Raw genomic sequence first — 24,444 nt, 5'->3', positions numbered from 1 at the left:
AGAGTTTAGAGTTAGACTGATTTTGACAGGACTGGTTGACTGGCTAAAGTGTATGCGGCTTTCCCAACTCTCCGAGACAGAACATGTTTGGGGGAAAGAAGGATCAGACATGTCATAAAGTACTTTAACATGCCCCATGGTTTGTTCATGTTTATGGTGGAGTCTGGGGAATAACTTTTGGTCAAACGAACAAGCTTACAGTTGACAGCTGTCTAAACTGTATGGACAGCTTAAAGGGGTTGTCCATTCCTTTAATATTGATGGCTTATCCTAAGGATAATCTAGTAATATCTTATCAATGGGGATGACACCTGCTCCCCAAATAAGCTGTTCCGTAGTAGCATCTTCATCAAAACTACAGAGCACTGTTTCTAAATGCAGTGCTCCTCCCATTCACTTCAATGGGAACAACGGTGCATTAAAGAGGACCCTTCACCACTCCTGACATGCCTGTTTTAATAGTGTCATGCATTTCCTATGTAATAACAATTCTGGAGCATCTATTGTTATGCAGACTCACTCTATCCAGTCAGTGCCTCCATGTTCATGTGTGCTGGTACACCCCACCAACTGGTTACCTCCCCTCTGTGCCCTTACTGCAGACTGCTAGCAATTAATTCATAACTTCTAGTAGAAATAATAAAGGAACGGCACAACATAGAGCCATAAGAATAGATGCTCCAGATTTGTTATCACATGGGGAATACATAAAGCTATTAAAACAGATGTGTCAGGAGTGTTGAAAGGTCCTCTTTAACTAGCTCTGTCCACTACAGAATATAAGAAACCATGTATCTCTAGTGCTGATGCTACTGCAGAATAGCTGGTCAGCAGGGGTGTGTGTCGGACCACCTCCGATCAGAGGTTGATGGCCTGTCCTGAGAATAAGCCTTCAACAGTAAACGAGTAGACGACCTCAAAGTTATGACAACTCGCACATTATAAGAGGAAAAACTATTGGAAAGGCCAATGTGTAACTGCATATTTCTACTCTACTATTTCTACTCTTGCTAGTGCTTTTAGCCCATGCATAGCCAATTTCAGAATACAGATCATATAGACCTGTCAATAAAAAAACAAACAAATAAATTGTCACGTAAAGTCAAAGAATCCACACTATAAATTAGTCTGAATTGAATTCATTTAATTTCACACAATGAATAACATATGAATAGGATTATTATTATTTTTTTGTAGTTTTTTTTCTTTTAGTTAAGTGCTCTATACCGCTAACCTGATTCGGCAGCGAAAAAACTGAGCTTTCTTTTAGAAAAAAAAAAAAAAAAGTTTAAAAACCAACATCTAGGATCATGACGTAGCATGACAAGAAAGCATGCCTGATGTACCTATGCATCATATAACAGCAATTTTATATTCATTTTGTTGAGTTTTTTTTTTTTCATTTTTTTGCTTTTAAATGTACAAAAATGCTTCATGAATAAAAACTGTTACAAAAAGAACATTTCAAACAATGTACAAGTTTCTTCTTGTCTCTATATTCAATAAAATACAAATACATTTTTTTTGTTCTAAAATATGTTTACATACAATCAAAGTAGAACATGCAAGTACACTTTAAAAAAGGCTTTTAAAAACCACTTATGAATACAAACTAAAAATTAGCCAGCACGACTTGAAAAACAATTTTGTGCCCCGTTTTTTTTTTCCTTAAATATATACATATATAACATTTCATGTGCATTACTTAAGAAATAGCTTAGAAAAAAAAAACAGCAACGTGGGAATGAAACGCGACACCCCCAACGTCGATAGATTGGCAGCTCATTGACATATGAATATAATGTCTTTCTTTCCTCGTAGTGTAAATATAGACTTTTATGGGAATTATTAAACGGAGGAGGGGAAGGGGCAGAAATGTGCTTTTGAATTGAACTGGGAACTATATTTTACTTAATGGGTACAACAGAGATTCATTGACATCTGAGCCTGTCAGTAAGCAACCGATTGCAAAAAAAATGAAAATAAAAAGTAAAATGAGATTTTTTTTTTATATATATATATATATATATATATATATCATACCAAAATTAAAATCTTTCGTTTTTAGGGACATGCAACATTACAATGAAAAATAAAAATAAAAATTAGCACTGAATAGATATGTAGCGAAACCCAGGAGCCCAATTGAGATGTAGACACTGAATATACGAGCTGTACAGTTTGAGAACTTTCTGCTTTTGATATTATGGATATCCAGCCAGTTACTTGATCGTCACCTTATATCTTCCATTTCTATCAAGCAAAAACCAAAATGCAATAACACTGTGAGAAGCTATTTGAAACCATTAGCATGCTTATTATATACAGTTAACAAAAAAAAAAAAAAAAAAAAAAACATTCCTTGTACTCTGCAATGAGTTTACTGGCAAATATTAAACCTTTAAGCAAAAATGTGCGAGAAAGTCTTCATACAAACAGACTGGTAAAAAAAAATAAAATAAAGCCTAAAACATACATATCCTAAAAGACAAGTACAGCTACATGAGCTATTGAGGGGCCTCTGTAGTGCATATGTAGTTACCTAATTGGCCCTGGAGAAAAATAAAATTCCATGGGTGATCTGAAGTTGGTGGAACCAAAATTTTGAAAATCGAAATAGTCAATAATCTTGCACCTGAGATTGAGAAGCCACCTGTATCACAAGTGAAACATCTATTTTCTCAAAAATATTCACTATGGAACTGGACATGCCACGATTTATTAAATACTAGATAATCTCTGTGGCCCTGAGGGCGTCTGTACATTATTTATTATTATTATTATTATATATGGCTTTCAAGATGGCCCAAGAAAGTGTATCACTGTCTGCGAGGAATGTGAAGAAGCAGATTATTCATTGATACTACGAAGTAGGCAAGTAATGATCTTGTCCTCAATATTATGATGACTCAAGTAATTATAAACGTATTGAATCCTTATTTCCTTTTTTTTACAATACTTTCAAAGTGATAAATCCGTCAGTATTTTTGGTTTAGTGAGAAGGGAATTCTATAAATGCTGTGCAGAAACAAATTTTGAAATTCTAAAAGTAATTTTTTATAAGCCCTGGATTTATTTCCATGGCAGAAACAGTATGAAAAAAAAAATTATAATCACTTGTAGGTAATGGGTTACCAAAAATGTATATTAAAAAAAATGCTAAAGAATTTAAAAAAATGTAAGTGCATTTTTAACAGATTAAAATTTCTAATCTTTAGTAAGTATTTAAAGAACAAGCCAAGTTTCTACTTTGAAAAGAATGGTTTATAATAAAGTAATTTGTGGTTGAGCAGATGTTGTGAGACTCTCACAAAAACTGAAGACCCTAGGTTTGGTATATAGTATTTAGCTACCATCGGATCCAAATTTTGTTGAATTAATTTGGGTGGAGAATCATTGTCTTGAGTATTTTTATTGTTTTCTTTTTTTTCTTGAGCCTCAACATCAGTTGCTCGCTTACGTTTATATCAATAGCTAACGGACCAAAAGACAGACTTTAAGTCACAGACAGTTTGCCATCATGCAGACTGAAAAATGGTAGTTACATTATATACAGCAGAGAAAAAAAAAAACTTTATTAAGGCAACCACAATTTGGGGTTTCTCCTTCCCAGTGTGGCTTAAAGTGTGATGAATTGCAGTTATGATATTCTATAGTTTTACTTTTAAGATAAGAACACTTGCTTCACTGTAACAACTATCAATACTTATGCCATCATTCTAGTAGTTGTTCAGGTATACAGTCTTTTCTGTAATTGCTTAAAATAAAAAATACTTCTCTTTTTCCATTGAAATTAGGTTGGCAACCTGTTGGGTATGACATTTCCATGCTTAATAGTTCAACTTCTTAAAAAAAACAACAGTGAGGGTCCTGCAGTCTTCAAAAATTAAGTTGGAAATTAAAGTTATTGAATAGATTGTACATTTGTTAAACTATCTCCAGGTTTAAAGGTAAAAAAAAAAACTAAAATTAAGGAGAACTATTTTTCCTATGGCGCTTAGCCAGTCTCCAGTGCATTTTGATGAGCCTATAAGGAGTTAATTAAACCCACCCTTGAGTAATAAAAGGGTTCAGGCAGGGGAGGGAAGTTTAGATATATAGGGTAGAAAACAGGTAAAAAAAAAAATGCACACATTTTCTAAATTAAAGTGTTGGGATGAGAAAATGGGGAAACTGACAGGACTTAGAAAAATATAATTTAGCATTTTCTTGGTATTTTGCATTATGAATACTGGCTAGTTCTAGTACCACAAATCTATTGTACTGTGTGTGAAATTTCTGAGAACCTTCTGTTGGGATACCCGAAAGGAGGAGAATATAACATTACCTAGTCTGACTACCCAACACAAGTTTTTTTTTACAATTCAATATGGTATAGCATAAAGGTACAAATCTAGTGCCAAGAGATTTGTACATTAACTGTAGTACAAAGAAATTGTTTTGTAATTTCAGGTTAAATTAAGGGGAGGAACAAAAAGAAGCAAAACATTTGCTGCAGCTTTTCAAGGGGGTTCTACCCTTTACATCAATAGCTGGCCTGATTATACTGTACATAAGTCTGTAGTGATCTCAGGGGTTATTTTCAGATTCCCCTCTCCTCTTTCTGTGTCTTTTTGTCTTCACCTCCTCCTCAATCAATTTTCTCTTTCCATTTCTTGGCACTCGAGAATTCTGAGTTTCTCTTGCCATATGTATGACTGCTTCAATGGTGTCCATGACTGTGTCTTGCTTGTTCCCCTCTGGTTCCTGCGAATGGAACTTTTGGCCTCGTTTATTGGGGAGGTCCACACATTTCTCCAGAACAGGCATTTGGTCTCTAAAGTCATCGTCAAACAAGACTGGTTGCTTTCTTGGGCGTCCTCTTCTCTTCTTCACAAAGTTATTGCCCGTCTTAGATTGTCTCTGTAACCTCTTGGCCTTTAGAATTTTGTTCACATGATCCATATTCTTTTTGGTGGAGAGAATTTTGTTGTAGTTGCACATTTTCCTCACTTCACCTTGGATCTCTTCGATCTCACTTCTCTTGAAACGATTTCGGAGTGAGAAGTTGGCTGTAAGGAAAAACAAAGATTATTTTGTGAATAAACTATGGTTAACAGCTGCATTTAAACAAAAGTCATATGCTATATTATTATGCAGCATATGGAATTTTGCACTGACCCTTAATTTTACTTATCAAAACTGGTGAAAGTAAATATGGAGAAGTTGCAATTTATAAGAATTGCTTCGAGGAAATTAAACAATAGATAGAGATAGAGCAGCAATCAAAATGTAAGTTTGAAATTCTGTTACTTTTCAGTGTTCATGTGAGATTATGGAACTTGATTTAAAAAGAATTTTGATTTAGTGTAGGTTCACACAGAGTTTTTTGGAGGACGTTTTGAAGCCGATTTTTCCAAAGCCAGAAGCAGATTCGAAGGGAATCAGCAATATAAAGTTAGGACTTGTCCTTCTCCTTCCTACTCACTTCTGGCTTTAGCTGAAAAAAATCCCTCAAGAAAATCTGGTTCAACTCCTTCTACAAAAATCGTTGTGTGAATTTACCCTTAAAGTCCACTTTAGACAATCCTTGTTTATTAGAAGGTAGATCACCGAATGTTCCACTACCGAGTTTATAAGCTGTGAGGGAATGTAGACCCAGTGTTCAATTCTCACGAAATGCCCTCACAAGCACAGTGAAGCATTACGCAGTTTTACTGTAATTAATGGGATTTTTGGACCCCCTGAGAGATAGAAAAAGATGCTTATTGCCATTCATTCTGACCAATAGGTGAGTGTCCTGAATTATCCTTACTCTATAAATTCTAAGTTTTCTTAAAGGGTACTTAAAAATTGGTTTTATAAACCAGACAATACAATTGACGACTATGCCTTGTATTAAAAAAGGGGGTTTTTATCAGAGAAAACCTCTTTCAGAATGCAACCTATCCTTCCTAAGCATATAGCTAATGTTTCCAGGTGAAGCAGCAGCCACTGCAAAGGAAATGCAGCATCACATGGCAGCCATTCACATGAACGCCTATCTATGCAGTAGTAGAGTCCACAAGAATCAGAGCCTCTCTTGTAAAGTGGCTCTATGTTACAGCAGATAGCGAGGACTCCCAAGCTGTGGAGCCTCCCTCATTATGTCCATATTTCCTAATAAGGCAGGAGTTTTGTTTATGAGATCCACTTATTTTACTTGTAATATTATTCCTAACCCCTAGTTGTGCTGTTAAGGAGAAACAGGACATCAGCAACATGCACATATAGTTCAATGCTCTACAGTAGCCCTAGTCTATCTTATCTATCTAATCTTAAATACTATTTCTTATAATGTAAAGTACAATAGTATATCTAAATTTCCCCACTTATGTCTAAAGGCCCATTTTAGGATTGTAGCAGTGTGATATACAACTTGCAGCTCTCAAAATTTAAAGAGAGCAAGCAGATGTGAAAAAGTAAATAGGCTCTAAGGATGGCTGATCTACTGAATAAGAAAATATACTTTTCCACATGCCAAACCAAAACTACCGGCGTCCATGCGTTACAAACACTGCGTCCAGTTAAGATATTAAAAGTTAAAAGTAAAGTTTGTTCTTAATTAGTTAAAGCTCATTATGCAGTTTATCAGTTTGTTTCGCCTTGGGGCATTCTGAAGGAAAGATATTCTGAATAACATCTGGGCTCAGACTGCAGATTTCATTTCAGTGAAGACGTTTTCAAAGAGATCTTCATTAATTACAGGAAACTCGTGCTGCAGTCCAATTTCCCCATTAACAGTTTCTTGTATATTTCACCAAATTATCCCAACATCTGGACTGCAGATAAAACTCAACATTTTAATTTGCACTCCTTATGAGATTTTTTTCTCAATTTTCCCACATGAATATTTTGGATAAGTAGAACAAGTTTTAATGATATATACAGGCTAATAAAATAGCAACTAATGGCAGATCGTAGCTCTAAATGCTGGTGAATCATGATCAGGACAGCCGAATACTGTGGTTAGGGTGGCAGTATTTTGTGCTACACTGTGGTATTTGGCTCGACTGGGGTGGTATTTTGTGCTGCACTACAGTATTGCAGGCCCTGCCTACTTCAGTTGGCCTGTATTCAGTCAACCCTCCTACAACATAGGGTCACTTAGTTTTTAGTTTTTCAGGGACACTAAGTTCCCAGTCCGCCCGCTCATAGGCAAGAGTGAGCAGCTATTTATGGAAGAAATTAGCCAAACTTTTCTAATCTTGTAAAACTGCTTTAGAGCTCATGCCCATGCGTGTACTTGCTTAATGCCTGTGCACCAGTTGTGTGCACTCCACTTGTGGATGTGGACCCAATGACTTTAATGGGTCCGAAATCCGCAACTCATGGCCAAAGATAGAACATGTTCATGCTTTGTAGTGCTTCCATGGGCTTCCGATCCGTGCCTCCACACTGCAAAATGATAGGTGAAGCCCTATCTTCGGTCATATCTGGCAGATGTGGACCCATTTAAATTCAATGGATCTGCATGCATGATACGGAGTACACATTGCCAGTGCCTGTTAGGCTCGTGGGCATGAGCCCTTAATTCTTCATGTAATGCAAGGACCCCATGGTTCTAAAGAACTAAGCTCGAAGCACCATAGATAATTAAGGTGCTCCAAGTCTGTTTCCAAACAAAAGTGAAAAGCTAGGCGTTACATCCAAAATAAGCACAGAAAAAATATCTGCATAATAAATCTGTCAGAATGAGTACAATATTTTTCTCAGCACTGTTATAGTCAATTATGGACTTAGTTGTGACTGATTATCACTTGTAAAGATAAAGACATCTAATCCATTTAGTATACATGTACCTGCTTAGCAGCCAGTCATTTCATGTAGCTCATATACAACTCTTCAGGCAGGGGTGGAACTGGACCCAACAGGGAAATTTCTGAGGGGACCCCCAAGCTCTCCTCATAGCTACTGGCCTAATACATAATGATCTGATGCTCTCGGCATTAACTTAGGAGCATCGAGCACTCATGCACCGGGCCAGCGGCTCCTCCTGAAATCAGGACAGTTACAGTTGAATAAGGGTGGTAGTATTTTGTGCTACATTATAGTATTGCAGGCCCTGTCTACTTCTGTTGTCCCCGCCTACTTGTGTAGGCCGTCTGTCAGTTTGGACCTGCCTACCACATAGGGACACTTTTAGATTTTTTTCCAAGGCCACTTTAAGTTACCAGTCCACCCCTGTCTTCAGGTAATTTTTTACTATAAAATCATTGATAGTTTGCTTGCAGTACCATGCAGGACCACATAGGACCACCAAAAATGGGTCCATAACAAACAAAACTAATGGCAAGATCATTCAGACCTGTAGAATAATAATATACATAGCACCACATAGTGTTAAAAACATAGAGTGAAAAGCTTCTTTAGATTGAGCATATTGGGGTGTCCTTGTAGTCAGGTTAAAGGGAAACCATCTCTTTGAAAATAAAATATGGCTGGTCATACAGCAGAAGTTGCCAAGCAGATCGATATACAGTACAACTAAGTAGGAAAAGGTCATGAATAACTAGTACTTTACCGTTTAAACCTCTGCACATTCTAGCCTTAACAATCCAGCGGCTGGTCCTACAGGCTTCCCTATATGAGTAAGTGTATGTATAGATACCGGCTGGTGACTGGCTCATGCAGTTTTCTATGTAATCCCATATTTTGATAAGATGGCTCGACCATTACAAGGTCTTATGAGCATGGCCCTCTTGTTTTAATTGTTGACTTGTTTGTTACTATGTATGATATTGCTTGTACTTTCTGATTGTAAAGTGTTGTGGGATATGTTGGCGCAATATATACAGTAAATAAATATTAAGGAGGACCACCCACTGGACTCCCACTGGAGTCCACAAAAGAAAAAAAGAAAAAACGTCAAACTAGAATTCATACTGACCGGTCTCATTTGATGATGAGAAGAAGGTTAAGAGAGGATTTGGAGGCACGGATGCAGACACTGCTGCTGGCTTCCTTTTGGTCATATTGTTGGAAGAAGTAGTTTCATTTTTATTATGCTGAGACAGCTGATCAGCTTTCTGGTGAGCACTTGTTAAACCTGAAAGATAAAAAGGACCAAAATCAATATCCATTTCAATGATTCCCTATATTATAGAGGATAAATCCTTTAAAAAACAAATAAGAGTCAATGGAGATGTGCATCCATTTTGGCTCCAAACAATTCCAAAATAGCACAGATGGAGGGGGGGGGGGGGGGGGGAACGAAAAAAAAAAAAAAAAAGAGAAAACAAAACATCAAAACAAATTTAAATATATCATTTCAAAAACCCTGAAAACATGATTATGAAAGGATTATAAAAATAACACAATGGAGGGATAGTTTATACTGACACCTATTGGACTACAGGAATACTGCAATAATAGAATACCTATTATTTACAGTGAAGCTTCTCTAATTTATGTCCTCTTTGAAAAGACCACCACTGATCTACGACCAGGTATCTGTGATGGATTTTAGACTTGTGGGTGATTCTCTCAAAGACATTAAATTTTTTTAAAGCACCAAATTCCACTATCACAATAGCCCTTGTTGCCAATATCATTTTCCAGGTGGCTCAAGTTTGCCCTAAAATAACCTATACATGGTATTATTATACAAAAAAAAAAGGAAAGTCTAAGCACCTGTATAATCTGTCAGTTCTCACTCTGGATTCTAGATTTATCATACAATGGTGATTGAGGGGCTTTTTTAATGGTCTTCTAATAGTAGTTCTTATTACATTACTCAAGCATGGTTTCTTTATGCAAAAAATTTATACTTAGCAGCGAACTGAGGTCCCCAGTCTCTAATGACCTATAGACCAATTTATCCAAATACCAACAGATGGGAATCCAATTGTAGCTCTTCATATAAAAAGGTCTCCTAAACACCACTTCACATATCAAAATCAAAATAAATCCTCCATGATGTCCCAATAGTATAAATTATAAAGATTCCATGAGAATGTTGCTTTTAGGAGATGTCCAAAAATCAAATACTTCACATACTTTATAATATGACATTAACAAATAAGATTTTTGTCTGCTGCGAGTTCCCTCACCTTCCATATATCAACCATTTAATACACATATTAAGGGCTAGTTACTTGTTACCATGGATATGGATATATAGGATGAAGGTTAAAACCACTCAGAAATGAGATTCCCTGGCAGGCTGTGGCTTCTAACAGCCGTACTATTGACTAGATGAGATGTTAGAGGTCAAAGAGGTTTTTGCAGTCCCTGGAGGACCAGATTATATTGAAACAGATAGAAGAACACCCGCTTTACATCAATAGCATGGCTATCTACAAGCAGTGAGAACATGGTGTTGACTAGTCTGCTGAATACAGGTACTGTATATATAGTTTAAATACACATAACCAAAGTCCAAGTGGTGGCAGAATGGTCCAGTGTACAAAGCCCATTGCACATGTGAACTTTGAATATCCCTGCCCATATGAGACCTGACTTGATACCTTGGCCAGGCATATTCCATATTGTAGTTGTTGGCCAAACAGGTGTCCCAGCTCTGGTGACTTAGCTCCCCAAGAACAAAAGTATTAAGTATGTATGCTGACATCCAACTACTTGATCTGTATCACTGCCAGCATCTGCCATCAGGATAAGAGTCCTGAGGACCCTGTACACATTAGATGGTCGGCTGATCCAACTGAAATCAGAAGGTTGGGCCAAGTGTTTAGTCCTAGTCACGTCTGAACACTAGTAATAGTAGGTCAATAAGAAGATAAATAAGATCAATATAATTTTCTAATTTTTTTTTTAAATTCTTACATGATCAATTCTTTATTTTTTTCCTCTACTGTTATCATTAGACAACCCCACTTCATGTAGCCACTGGGGCATACCCCCAAGGGAAGCCTTATGTGGTCAGACATCGCAAGACAGTCAGTCAGCAATCCTGGTAACTCTGGCTTATAGATTGGGGCGGGGGGTTACCCCTCGTCTAGTATCCATATAACCTGATAGGGCATACGGATAGAGGTTGTCTTCATGAGATCACTCTTAAACCATAAATGTTGTCCAAACTTGCTGGACAGGCTGACAAATGTGTATGGGGAACTCCCATTTATCCTCGATGGCAGGTATCAGGCAAGAGAAGGATTGGGCTGTTGGCTTACAACATGCTTACAAGCTTTTTACTTTCCCTATTGAGATCTCATGTACCCTCAATAGAGTTTAGCATGCATGTGTATAGAGAAGTCAGGAGAAAATCTGCCAGCCAAAGGAGCTTTCAGCTGAGAGCCATTAATGGTGTATGGCTACCTTTATTTCAGCTCCTGCCCCCAGGAGTTTACAATCTAATCTCCATATCTTATACACACAAAGCAAACTTCATAGAAAATTGATTTGTTTCTTCCTTAGGCCCCTTTCACACGAGCGAGTGTTCCGTACGAGTGTAACGCGTGATGAGAACGCATTGCGCACGCTCGGAATCCGGAGCTATTAATTTCAATGGGGCCGTGTACATGTGCATTGGTTTTCACGCATCACTTGTGTGTTGCGTGAAAATCGCATCATGTTCTATATTCAGTGATTTTCACGCAACGCTGGCCCCATAGAAGTGAATAGAGCTGAGTGAAAATCGCAAGTGTGGATGCGCTGTGTTTTTCATGGATGGTTTCTAAGAGATGTTGTTTGTAAACATTCAGTTTTTAATCACGCTCATGCAAAAAGCATTAAATCGCATTTCATCCGTGCGATAAAAACTGAACAACTGAATGCGATCACAAACAAAACTGAATGGACTTGCTTGCAAAATTGCGCAGTTTTCACTGCAACACATCTGGATCTAATCCGGACACACTCGTCTGCAAGGGGCCTTAGATTCAAACCCTGGCAAGGTAGCATTGAGCCACTGTTCTACCTTGAACAGGTGTCTAGAAAATCATATAACCTACTATCACTGTGGCCTCCTGGATGCTGGATCACTAGAGTATTGCAATAGTATTAGCTACGTCAATCTAGAATTGCTTGCTCTTCCTACTTCCCCCACCATAAAAAACAAGGTAAGTGCACAGATACTGGAAGAAGTTGTTTTTATGGAAGGACTGACTCAGCAAAGCAGTTTGAGCAGAATGGCAACATAATGGATGTTGCTGAAAGTCTCGATTATTCATTTCATCTCCATTAATCTTGTAGAAACCAGATGATGGATTCTGGTAATAACGCCTGTCACCATAAAGTGCAGAGAAGATGAGGTTTTATTGCAGGGCTGTCATGCGTTTCTTTGACACAACATGTTTAAAAGGTACAACATGTAGGAATCTATACCATCCAATGGATAAGGCTAGAGGAGAATACAATTCATCACATCTGAAACAGGTACAACAGGCAAATGTAAGGAGATTTCATATAGACCTTGTCCTCCTGCTTGACAATTCTGAGAATTATATGTGGAAAAATTCATATATTTTTTGTTTTATTTTGCAAATGCAGCTTTTTTGAAATTCAATTTTCTGTTCATGATTAAGCACTAAGATATGCTTTACAGCAGCTGCTTGGACAATAAGCACCTATAGCCTTGTGGGCATGCTCTGGGAGGTGAGGTGGTAACCTATTGTGAATCGTGGGTCCTGTGCAAAAATTTTAGGTATTGATTGGGTTTAGATTGCTCTTTTGTTCGCTTTATTTTTTATCAATTAACTATTAACACTTCTATGTTTGAAATAATTCTTACTTTGCAGTATTGTCCCTATACCTGCCTAAAATGCTTGCACAGTACTGTGTATATAGGTGCTACCTGACATTGTCAAGCCTGGAATCATAATGACATGACTGCTGAGAAGAGATCTCTACAGGACAGTATCAGCCTATGATAAGGCTCAGTGGCCATTAGAAAGAAAAGATTTCAGGATTTCCACTAACAATTCTTTAGAAATTTGATTTAAACAATAGGTTATTTTTTGATGACACATCCTCTTTAAGACAAAATAATTAAAGCTAAAAAAATAGAAATATCAAACATCAATGATAGACCATGTTTAGTGCTATAATACAAAGGTAGAAGTTTATAGCACAGAAACCTCAAGTCAATGACAGGAAGCATGCGGAGGTTCTTTAGGTATTCGGAGAACATGTCAACCCTAAAATAAAGAGGTGTGATAGTTAGGAAAGTCATTCATCCCTATCATACCTGATCTTCAAGGATTTACTGCTAAAAAATTAAAGTCTAGAATTTTATCATTAAGGAACCCAGTAATGAACCAACTCTGGTAATGGATTAGGTTCTCTGTGCAAACAATCTACATCACAGCCGTATTTTCATTGTACGTTTTAAGAAGCACACAGCTTTTAATCTCAAGAGCTCAACATTTTACCTTGTTCACAGTAAACCTTCTAAGAAGAGTCATTACATAACTTCCACCCGCCCCCATGTTCCTTATGGCAAGCCACTCACTTAGAAGAATGAACACGGTGATGAGAGCTTTGAAACCCTCTCAGGAATTAGATGAGCACCAAGATAGTGATGAACTCCCAGTTAATAAACCCAAGCTTATTCAGCAGCTTATCAATTTCACTGTGTCCAGAGGCAGCGCTTCTACCACTAACTCACTTCTCCTCATAGTAATAAAACGCTGCGCAACACATGAAGGTCGCTCATTAAGAACATAGGAAGATAAGACCCCAAACCATCATCATTCCACATACTTCAGTATTCTTTACTGGAGATTTCTAAATAAATTACCCAAGATTAGATTAATAGGGTAGATTTCTGCTTGCACCACACATGACAGGAGGTTGCATGTGGTACTGCAACTTAATCCTATTCACTGCAGTGAAGCCAAGCTGGAATACTGGACAAGACCTGTGGACAGATATGGCACTGCTTTGAGAAGAAAGCAGACATGTTTTTTTATAATCCTGGACTACTGATTTCCATAAGCAACATTTATCACATATACACAGGATAGTCTGAATGCTGGGTGGGGAAGGGGGGAGAGGGAGGGCAACTGCAGGGTCCTCAAAATAACAGAAAAGTGTATAGAACAGTGGTCATGCACATCTCTGCTTCCATTAACACAGAAGACTTTGGAACTTCCGTTCTGGTAAACGGTGGGTTCCTGTTGGTCAGGTTCCCAGTGATTATATGTTTCAGCCCTTTAAGCTTCAATTAACTGACTAAAGTCCAACATAAATAAAGTCTGGCAGCAATCCAGGTCAAGAGGTTGTGAAGGCCCAAAAAGGACAACAGTAGGTTTCTTAAAAACAGTAGGACATCAAACCATACTTTATTATGTGGTTGCTTGTTCAGGAATAAATGTTTCTTCCAAGTAGAAGGCTCCATGTTAGTGTTGATCGAGCATGCTTGGCCGAACACCAGTTCGGCTCGAGCATCTCGATGCTCGGCACATGGAGGTATTTGGCCGAATTGCTCGAGTTTCCTCCCCGCACGTTTGTTGGCTGCTACGTTTTCGGCTCAGTGCTAGTCAGGGAGAGCTGTGCTGATGGAGGAAAAGATAGTGTAGGGAGTGAATTTATATATTTTTTAAGCTAAAAATCGTATCAGAGACCCAAAAGTCTTTTTAAGGACTATTGTTGTGTGTGGTAGCAGCAATATCTATTTTTAGCGCATCCTGCCCTAAATAGCGTGCAATAGTTAGGCCGCTGCAGACAGCGACATTATCTGCGCTACATCTCCTGTGTAACGTGTGCACATCCAAAAAATATCTGTGAAATCCAGTGTACTTTTTCCGCAGATGGTGTCCGCTGCGGACAGTGACAAAACCTGCGGTACATCTCCTGTGTAACGTTTCCACATCCCAAATATCTGTTACATTCCCTATAATACCTTTTTTTATTTTTTTGGTGCATACACTTACAAATCCTACGCTACTGTATGTGTGACATACTTTCAAGCATATATAACATTTTATATGAAAAAGGGGAGCAGTAAGGGACAGGGAAGTGGCCGTGATGCTTATGGGGCTCGCAGAGGCCGTAGCCCTGGGCGCATTGAAACTGTGCCTGCTGCCAGAGCACATAAAAAACAATCATCCATGATGCCTAGCTTCATGTCCCAATTTGCAGGGTGGCGCAGGACAATTCTCTTGAAGTCATATCAGTGCGACCAGGTGGTCGGTTGGATTGCAGCAGATAATGCTTCCAGTTGGTTAAGCACCATCCTATCTTCCACTAAGTCTAGTCTCAGTAGCCAAAAGTCTGGTCAACACAATCCTCACCCTGATCCTCCTTCCTCCCACCATGGAGAGTCTGGCCAAACAAGTGATCCCACACTCTTTTCAGCACATTCCTTCATTTGGGCCTCTTGAAAAGCCCGCTTGAAGAGGGACATGAGATCTTGTGCCCTGATTCCCAAACTCTTGAGCATCCACAGTCACAAGAACATGACGGTGGGGAATGGCAATTCGTGTTTCACAAGGTGGATGATGATGAGGAGACACAGTTGGCAATAAGTCAATGGCAATTAGTGTCTCAAGAGGTTGATGAGGAGGATGAGACACAGTTGTCAATAAGGCCTCTTTCACACTACAGTATGTTGAATTCAGTGTTTTGCGTTCCGCTTTTCAAGGATCCGTTGTTCCGTTTTTTGCTTCCGTTGTGGTTCCGTTTCCGTTCCGTTGTTCCGTTCCGTTTTTCCGTATGGCATATACAGTATACAGTAATTACATAGAAAAAATTGGGCTGGGCATAACATTTTCAATTGATGGTTCCGCAAAAAACGGAACGGATACGGAAGACATACGGATGCATTTCCGTATGTGTTCCGTTTTTTTTGCGGACCCATTGACTTGAATGGAGCCACGGACCGTGATTTGCGGACAAATATAGGACATGTTCTATCTTTTCAACGGAACGGAAAAACGGAAATACGGAAACGGAATGCATACGGAACACATTCCGTTTTTTTGCGGAACCATTGAAATGAATGGTTCCGTATACGGACCGTATACGGAACGCAAAAAACGGACCGCAAAACGGAAAAAAAAAACGGTAGTGTGAAAGAGGCCTAACTGAGGTTATTAGGTCAACAAGTCAGGAGGATGAGCAGAGTGAGGAAGTGGAAGAGGAGGTGGTGGACGATGAAGTTACTGACCCAACCTTGGAAGGTGGCAAGTGAAGACAGCAGTACAGAGGGGGAGGGATCCGCAGCACCGCAACAGGCTGGAAGAGGCAGTGGGGTGGCAAAAGCGAGGAGGGCCACACCAAACAGGCCCACAACTGTTCCCCAGAGCACACCCTTGCGGAAATCTCCCTTGCCAAGGGGTAGGTGTTCCGCAGTCTGGCGCTTTTTTGAGGAAAGTGCGGACGACAAAAGAATTGCAATTTGCAACCTGTGCCATACAAAAATGAGCAGGGGCATGATGTTTTAGAGAGTCAGCTCTGCAGCAGACCCTCACCCTTAATGTTTTAGATGGTCAGCTCAGCAGCAGGCCCTCGCCCGTAATGTTTTAGAGGGTCACAAGCAGGCCCTGGCTCCTAATGTTTTTAAGGGTCACCAGCAGGCAAATCAATCATAATTTTTCAAGGGTGTATGATGCCCTCCATTATGTGTAATAAAGGGTGTATTGGAGTGCCGGTTCCTTGTAATTTTTGGAATCCCTTTCACTTAGTGCATAGGCTTTATGAGTGTAGGAGTCCTACTACCATAATAATTGTGCCACAATGTGAATGAGGCCCTCCATTATGTGATATACAGGTTGTATCAGAGTGCCTCTTCATAGTAATTTTTGGCAGCACTTGCACTTTAAGTAAATATACAAGAAAGAATGTTCCTTAACAATTTTTCCTCTAAAATCGATTTTAGCTTCGGTTTTGAGCGTATTATTGTCAGTTTGTAAAAGTGGCGTACTACTCGGGCAACATCGTTCCCATCAGCGATCTGGGAGTCCAAGATGCATCCAGACATCCTCCCCATACTGTTCCTAAACCATTTTAGTGGTGTTTCAATCAATTTCTGACCTTTTCCTATGAACCAGACACTCTCCCCTCTTTAGAGCATTGGTGCCTGGTTTAATGCTAGGGTTCTCCAATTGTGCTCGGGTGCTCGGTAGAGCACCCGAGCATCCTGAGGTGTTCGACCTGAGCCCTTTGGTGCTTGATCAACACTACTCCATGTTATAACAAGTGGCTATAAAAACTTCTATAAAGACTACATAAGGACATAATGCACCCTGTATATGTTTTTTGATGATCAAAGTATGTATCAGTAATGATCAAAGTATCTATCAGTAGACCAGAAGATGGGCTGGTTGAACATTCAAGCTGGCAGGGTCACCTAGAGCCTAGAAACATTAAGTTGAAGTACTGCATCTAAAGAAAGACTAAAAAATTTGACCAATTTCTAAGGAGGTTGTTAGCTTTAGAAAAGCAAGGCTGCTTACTTTCAAAAATAGCTTCACACCTTTTGTGTGGTGTTGCAGCCCCATTTTCTTCACTGGAACTGCTCTGCAATACCAGACACAACCTACAAATAAGTGTAGTGCTGTTTATAGAAGAAGACAGTCATGTTTTTTCTAATCCTGGACAATCCATGTATACTGGTTTTCCAGCTTAGGGGGGTGGGGGGGGGGGGTGAGGAATAGGTAGCCTTGGGCTTAGAGAGGATTAACAAAACCAGAAAAGATATTCAACCGCACCAATGCTCCCATTCTGACGATGACCAGTTCACACAGGAGGTGCCTGGAATAACCGTTCAGCCAAAAAGTGGATGTGTTGGTGATCCACATCCACTATTTGGGCAAATCCTGTATATTGAGACAAGACCAGGAAGTAGAGAAGAGAGAAGAGTTGGGGAATAGATGCAATATATTTTCTTATATTTTTATAATCTACTCTTATATTCTTGGACATAGGAGACAGTATTATTATAGTTATATTCTTGTACATAGGAGCAGTATTATAGAAGTTATATTCTTGTACATAGGAGGCAGTATTATAGTAGGTATATTCTTGTACATAGGAGGCAGTATTATAGTAGGTATATTCTTGTACATAGGAGGCAGTATTTTAGTAGTTATATTCTTGTACATAGGAGCAGTATTATAGTAGTTATACCTTGTACATAGGAGGCAGTATTATAGTAGTTATACCTTTTTACATAGGAGGCAGTATTATAGTTCTTATATTCTTGTACATAGGAACAGTATTATAGTAGTTATATTCTTGTACATAGGAGCAGTATTATAGTAGTTATATTATTCTACATAGGAGGCAGTATTATAGTAGTTATATTCTTGTATATAGGAGGCTTTATTATAGTAGTTATATTCTTGTACATAAGAGGCAGTATTATAGTACTTATATTCTTGTACATAAGAGGCAGTATTTTTATTTAGGTGGCAGTAATAAAGTATATTGTTTTACATAGTGGGAAGTCATATACTACCTACTGTGTGTTTTTGTCAATAAAGGGTAGCATAGTGCCGATATCTGTGAGGTCTGAATTTTTTTTAGATATTTTAGGGGAATGTCTTTAGGTGGACGTCCCTTTTTGGCATAATTTTTTGCTGGAATTATTCACTGACTACCAGATTTCTCCCTCTCAGGAAAAGGTTAGAACAATGTCTCCCTTGAAATACATTACCCTATTAGCAGCAGCTAAAAATATTACATGGTTCAAAATGTGCAAGCTAGGCTGCACATCGCCAACTAATAAACGGTGCTTCATTCACTGAGTGATTAAAATCTGCAGATTTTACAGCCGGGGGATTTGTGCCGTCTAGTTAATGCATATAGGAAAAAAATTGCTGTGTGGGTCAAATTATTACAAGTCTTCTGGGTTAAAAAATCTAATGAAAGACATTGAACTACTTTACTGCACGGCAAAAAAGATACCTTAGCGACAAAACATGGCCTCTCCTGGCAGCTTCGATGAAATGCGGAGGAAACCTTCCATAGCTTGAATTATAAAAGACTCATCCTAATTCTAACCAGAGCCAAGTCTGAAAAATAAACCTGCATTGGTGTGACTCATGCTGTCCATGGGGAACGAGGAGCGGAGAGAAGAGGGAGGAGGAGAGTGAGAGTATGTGTATAATCTAACAGAGCCTAGAGCCTTGGAGATCCTAGACCACTTCAATAGCACAGGCCGGATTCATTAAAAATCCTGGCTGCGTTCCAGCAGTGAAAATCAAAGCGGTATATTTATTGCTTTTTGCTCAAATAAATCTGAAAATGTGTGAATCATATTCCTCCGAGAGATGGGGGAAGAAGCAATAAACAATCTCTGACTAATACGTACAAATGCAACAAGATAAAGAATAAATACATGCAAGGGGTCAACAAAAGATTCTACGGCACCAAATGGCAAACTAAAATAAGGATCAATATACAGTATATATTTATAGATTGACTGGGAAAAGAACATGTTCCTTGTAAGAGACATAGTCATGTCATGTTAATGGACAGTACTCTAGATAGTGGCGTTTATAGCAAAGAATACGTCCCAGGTAGGCTTGAGCGTATCAACCTTTGCATCATATAGCCAAAGTCAATTCACTCAAATACTAACATTTTAATGCTGTATCCATACAGCATTAAACTGTATTGACTCCGTGAAGTCAAAGTTCGTTTCGCCCAAAATCATACAAGACTGGTATATTCCTACTGTATGCATTGAACTGGGCTTTGGTACTGGCTAGTACCTCGGTACCAAAGCCCAGTTTGGATTGGTATTTTAAATTCTTTTTCAATATGCAAATATGCATACAGTAGGAATTAACCAAAGTATCCCATGACTGCAGGCGAGATAAACTTTGGCTCCACAGAGCCAATACATTTTCATGCTGACCAGCTACTGCATTAAAATCTGAACGGATCGACTTTGGATCTATGATCTGAAGGTCGATTCACTCAAGCCTAGTCCATGGTCTTTTGTCCAGTGTCCTGAAAATCACTGCTTTTGCTGTCTGCTAGTTCTCATAGGGTCCTAGGTCAGTGATGGCTAACCCCCAACAATAGAATCCACTAACAACCCTATATCCAGAAATGGAAGTCCTAAAAGTTCACAATACTAGTTATTAAAGTAGAACTTTGCCCCAAATCCAGCAAGCATCTCACATTTGACATAGCCACCAAAGATTGTTTATTGACTGTTATTCCCAAATAGGAAAATGAACTATAGGGATGTCAAAATGGACAATGTCTAAGTGACCTCCACCACCTATTTCCTTCAGCCCCTCTCAGACACTGAAGGCTGGTGACTCTTCAAATCTAAGGTCTGAAGCTTAATTCTCCTTGTACGCAGCTCAGATGCCCCATATGCCAACTTGAAGAAATTATGTGGTCAAGCACATATTATTATCAGGGGAATGGGGATAAACAACTGGTCAGACACCCCACAATTTCCATTAGTTTACGTTCGACATGTCAACTGAACCTTATCTGCAGATCCCATCACTGTTGACAATTATTCATAAGTCCATCTTAAGTTGTATGACAGCATTAGTAGGGAGGAGACTCCCACCAACCTTGACATTGTGCTGCGTGTATGGTCACATTTTTAAATGAGAACCAGAGGTTTTGGAGCAGTGGAGCAGCCTGAACTATGGAGGTACTGAATCTATCATGTACCATTAGGGATTCTCAAGTCCAAACTGAATCCCTAATGGTACATGATAGAAGCTTCTACACATACAAAAGAATATATATATGTATATATATATATATATATATATATATATATATATATATACACATATACACATATATAAGCCCTTTAGGAAGGCTCGTGTGAGCTGAAACGTCGCAAGATTTGCCACATGGGTGAATAAAACTTTTTTGCTTTCACCACTAATTTGGAGTGCAGTCCTACTTTTCCTGTTTATACTATTGGGGATTGTCGTCTCCCCACATGGGACTTTGCACCCACATCCTGGCTGGTGCTCCCGTTGGACTTTTCTTTATATATATATATATATATATATACTGTATATTAGTTAGGCATAAAATGCAAAAACATTCCTTCAGTCTGGGAATTGATGGTTGCCATCATTGTTAAAAATTAAATTAAAAAGGCAAGGTTTACACAAACCTAATCACCAGAAGAAGACCTGTGCGCATGAGCCCCGGAAACTGGCCAAATCCCATTATGGTTAAAAGGGCATCTTTCAGCAGATTTCTATATATGAAACTGGCTGACCTGTTGCATGTGTGCTTGGCAGTTGAAGGCATCCGTGTATGTTTCATGGTCATATGTACTGCACTGCTGAGAAAAATTTGGTCTCAATATATGCAAATCAGTCTCTGGAAGCAGCGGGGTAATGCCTTTACACCTAGAGGTTTTTATTTCTCTGCAACTGCCACATCCTCTGCATTTTGACAGTCCCAGAAAGTGAAAATGTAATTTCGCCTGGCCCTGACTTCTCCTAAAATAAAAGTGCAGAAGGCCCAGCAGTTGCAGTGAGAGGAGAGCCTCTAGGTGAATCTGCAACGCCCCCGTTGCTCCTAAATGCTAATTTTCTCAGCAATGGGAGCACATATAAACATGGGACCAACACAGATGCCTTCAGCTGCCAAGTGCATATGCAACAGGTCAGCCAGTTTCATAGGTACAAATCTGCTGAGATAACCATTAATAGGGTCTGGCGAAGCAGGTCATTACCTGGCTAGGTCAGATATGGTGAACTCTGCCAGAACAGCCTGCCAGATAGCTTTAACACATATGTGTGAAACTAGCCTTGGCTTGATTTTGATATGGAACAGCTAGGCTGCACTTTACTTTTTGGGCTTATTTAGAGGCACCAGAAATTTAGAAGTTACAGGATTTGGAACATAATTTAAATTCCTTAGGAAGATGTTGGGGATGACCTATGGTGGTACGGATGTAGCAGTTAACAGTTACACTTGGTGAGTTATCAGATCTAGTTAACACATTATGACTGTGGCTGTTAACTTTGCTGCATCTGTATATCAACATGATTGTGAAGGAACTTCAAGGTCCAGCTGATTCCACTAATCTGCTCCAGGATCATCTGAACATAGTAAATAGACCTGAAAAAAACTGAATTTTTTCAGGAACTCTTTGACCAGTAGAAATGTCAGACGATAGAACTGGTTGTGGATTATAATGTGACTATCAAAGATTAGAACCAAATAAATATGACCCATAAGCATTTTGTGGTTGTTAGTAAGAAGTAAAGCACTATGAATTAGGTTGAGCGAATCGCCATAAAAAGCCATAAAACTTGGGTCTCCTCAAAACACCTGGGCAAACACCCAATGCATAGGTTCCTCTTTTTCCAGAAAAAATAAACAATTACTAGGGTTGAGCAAATGCAAGTATCCGTAGAGGACTTCGATCCGAATTTCATAAAAAATTCGATTTGCTGCAAAGCCAAATTTCCTCGTTCTTGGTGTTAACAAATCTATTTTCCCTGAAATGGCAAAATAAATAAATAAATAAATGCATATTCACCTCATCCATTTGAGCGCAAAGGGCCACCGGGGAAATCTTTATTGAAGATCCCGTGGGAAATCTCATGCGTGGTGACGTATGACATCACCAGAGTGATGATGTCATCACACACCGCGCAAGATTTTGTACAGTGACTTCAATCAAGATGGCTGTGGTGGCCTCTTCACCCTCAAATGGAGGCCATATTAACACATGAGAGCCCTCACTATTATTCTCAGATGCCACTATCAGCAATAAAAGCGGCAGCTTCAATGACAGCGGCAGCGTAATCGCCGTTCCCCGTCATCATGCCTGCTACTTACAAAGAAATGTGCTTCGTGACAAAGTAATTCATTAGGAAGCAAGCAAATTTCTTTGTGAAATTTGGTGAAGCAGCAGAATCAAATTTTTCTTCAACACTTATTATAAATGACATGGAACCAATGTCTTCAAAAAGTATGAAAACGAAGAATGGTCTCTCTTCACGGTTGTAGCAAAAGTTGTGTTTCTGCAGGAAAATGTGCTTGAAAACAATTACATATAAACTATGAATTAAACACAGATGCCATTTTAGGACAATAATTGTGATTGAAAGCTCTGACTCCAGTTCAAGGTTGCGTGAAAAAAATCTAACTTCAGAGCTGCGGCCGTTGTAGATTTATTTGGCCTCTGGGAAGCTACACGCTAGAGGATGGAATAACAGCATTTTGTGTCATAGAGAAAACATTGTGTGCAGCTCTTTAACCCAGTGTCACACCAGGGCACATCCACTTGGCACAAACTGAAAGGCGCCTTATACAGATCCAATATTTATAAAGGGGGGTTAAAGTGTCCATATTACGAGTGACTGTGAAACGAAGATGGTAGATAAGCAAAGTGGGTTGTCATGATAAACGTGCTGATGCCAGATTTATAGGAATCATACAACAATTAGCTTTTTTGGGGGTTGACTCATACATGTTTGTGCAACGACGTAGAGAAATGGTATTGGACAACTTGCCCTGCTGGACTTACAATTCAATATTAAGGGTTACAAAACAGTACTGGACACAAAGTAATGATATATTCCTATAGGGGCAGTAACAGCTCTAAGCATCTTCATGAATTAGGACCACACAACGGAGCTATAAAAAGAGACCATAGAGAGCTGACAGAGCCTCTTCCTTTACAGAGCCTGGAGGGAGGCAGAGACCATCTCCAGTTTTTATGAGAAAGAAACATGTTTTCTTCCTTATTTTGTACTGACTAAAGTATGGAAGTGACATAAAACAAGGCTGACATTGTACTGTATAGAAAATTGATGTGATCTCTATGAGTACACAGATAGTGGTCACCCAGACAGAAAACATAAGGTTGCTAGGCAACCTAAACACATAGCAGTTGGATTCCTACTAAACAGATCATCAAGACATAAGCAACTAAGAGTTTAGGGCTGGAAAACCTAAAGGTGCTCAATGTAAAAAACTTTTTGGGCTCATCAAAAACTTTGGACTTTAACCATAAAAAGCTAAATCTTCACCAAACAGTTAACAAGGATGTGACATTCAATAAACCCTTCAAGAATTAAGACGAGTTTGCCAAAAGAGACTTGCCTGCAATGCTAGGAAATGGCACAACTCCATAAAACTAAAATTCATCTAGGGGATGGAAAATTACCAGGAGCAAAATACATTTCTACCACAAGAAGACCTTTCTAGCAGAAACCAGAAGAGAAATTTGATCGAGTTCAAGGAGCTTTTCCAAAATAAACATAGGAAAAATACACAAGATTGCAAATCACAAGCTCTTCAGGAGAGAAACAAACAAATACATAAAAAAACGAATGCCCCCTGCACCAGACCGCGTTACAGCTCAGTGGTCTCCAAGCCTGAGGAGATGACTCAACACAACATTAAGAGACACTTACTGAAGTGGACTGACCTCTCTTTCACCTGTGTTGCCATGATACTTGGCAAAATATACCTGGTGCTGGAAAGAGTAACCCTCCCTGGCATTAAATGAAAGTAATTGCACAGTTTGCTTTTGTGCCAACAGCCAGAAGAAAAACTCTTGTTACC

At 38.9% G+C, this 24,444-nt stretch overlaps 1 protein-coding gene across 1 annotated transcript in view; it reads right to left on the bottom strand.

The window, feature by feature from the left end:
* Positions 1 to 1,123: 1,123 nt before the first annotated feature.
* Positions 1,124 to 24,444, bottom strand: part of SETBP1 (SET binding protein 1) — a 178,834-nt gene continuing 155,513 nt past the window's right edge. The window contains exons 4-5 of the mRNA XM_044276296.1: positions 8,909 to 9,067; positions 1,124 to 5,051 (exon numbers count right to left, since the gene is read on the bottom strand). Coding sequence (XP_044132231.1) covers positions 4,570 to 5,051; positions 8,909 to 9,067 — 641 coding nt within the window. The 3' untranslated portion in view covers positions 1,124 to 4,569. The remainder of the gene's footprint in view (positions 5,052 to 8,908; positions 9,068 to 24,444) is intronic.

This window comes from Bufo gargarizans, chromosome 1 (assembly GCF_014858855.1).
Source record: "Bufo gargarizans isolate SCDJY-AF-19 chromosome 1, ASM1485885v1, whole genome shotgun sequence".
Taxonomy (NCBI): Eukaryota; Metazoa; Chordata; class Amphibia; order Anura; family Bufonidae; genus Bufo; species Bufo gargarizans.
Note: the sequence above shows the minus strand (reverse complement) of the source record. Positions and strands in the feature narration are given on the sequence as shown.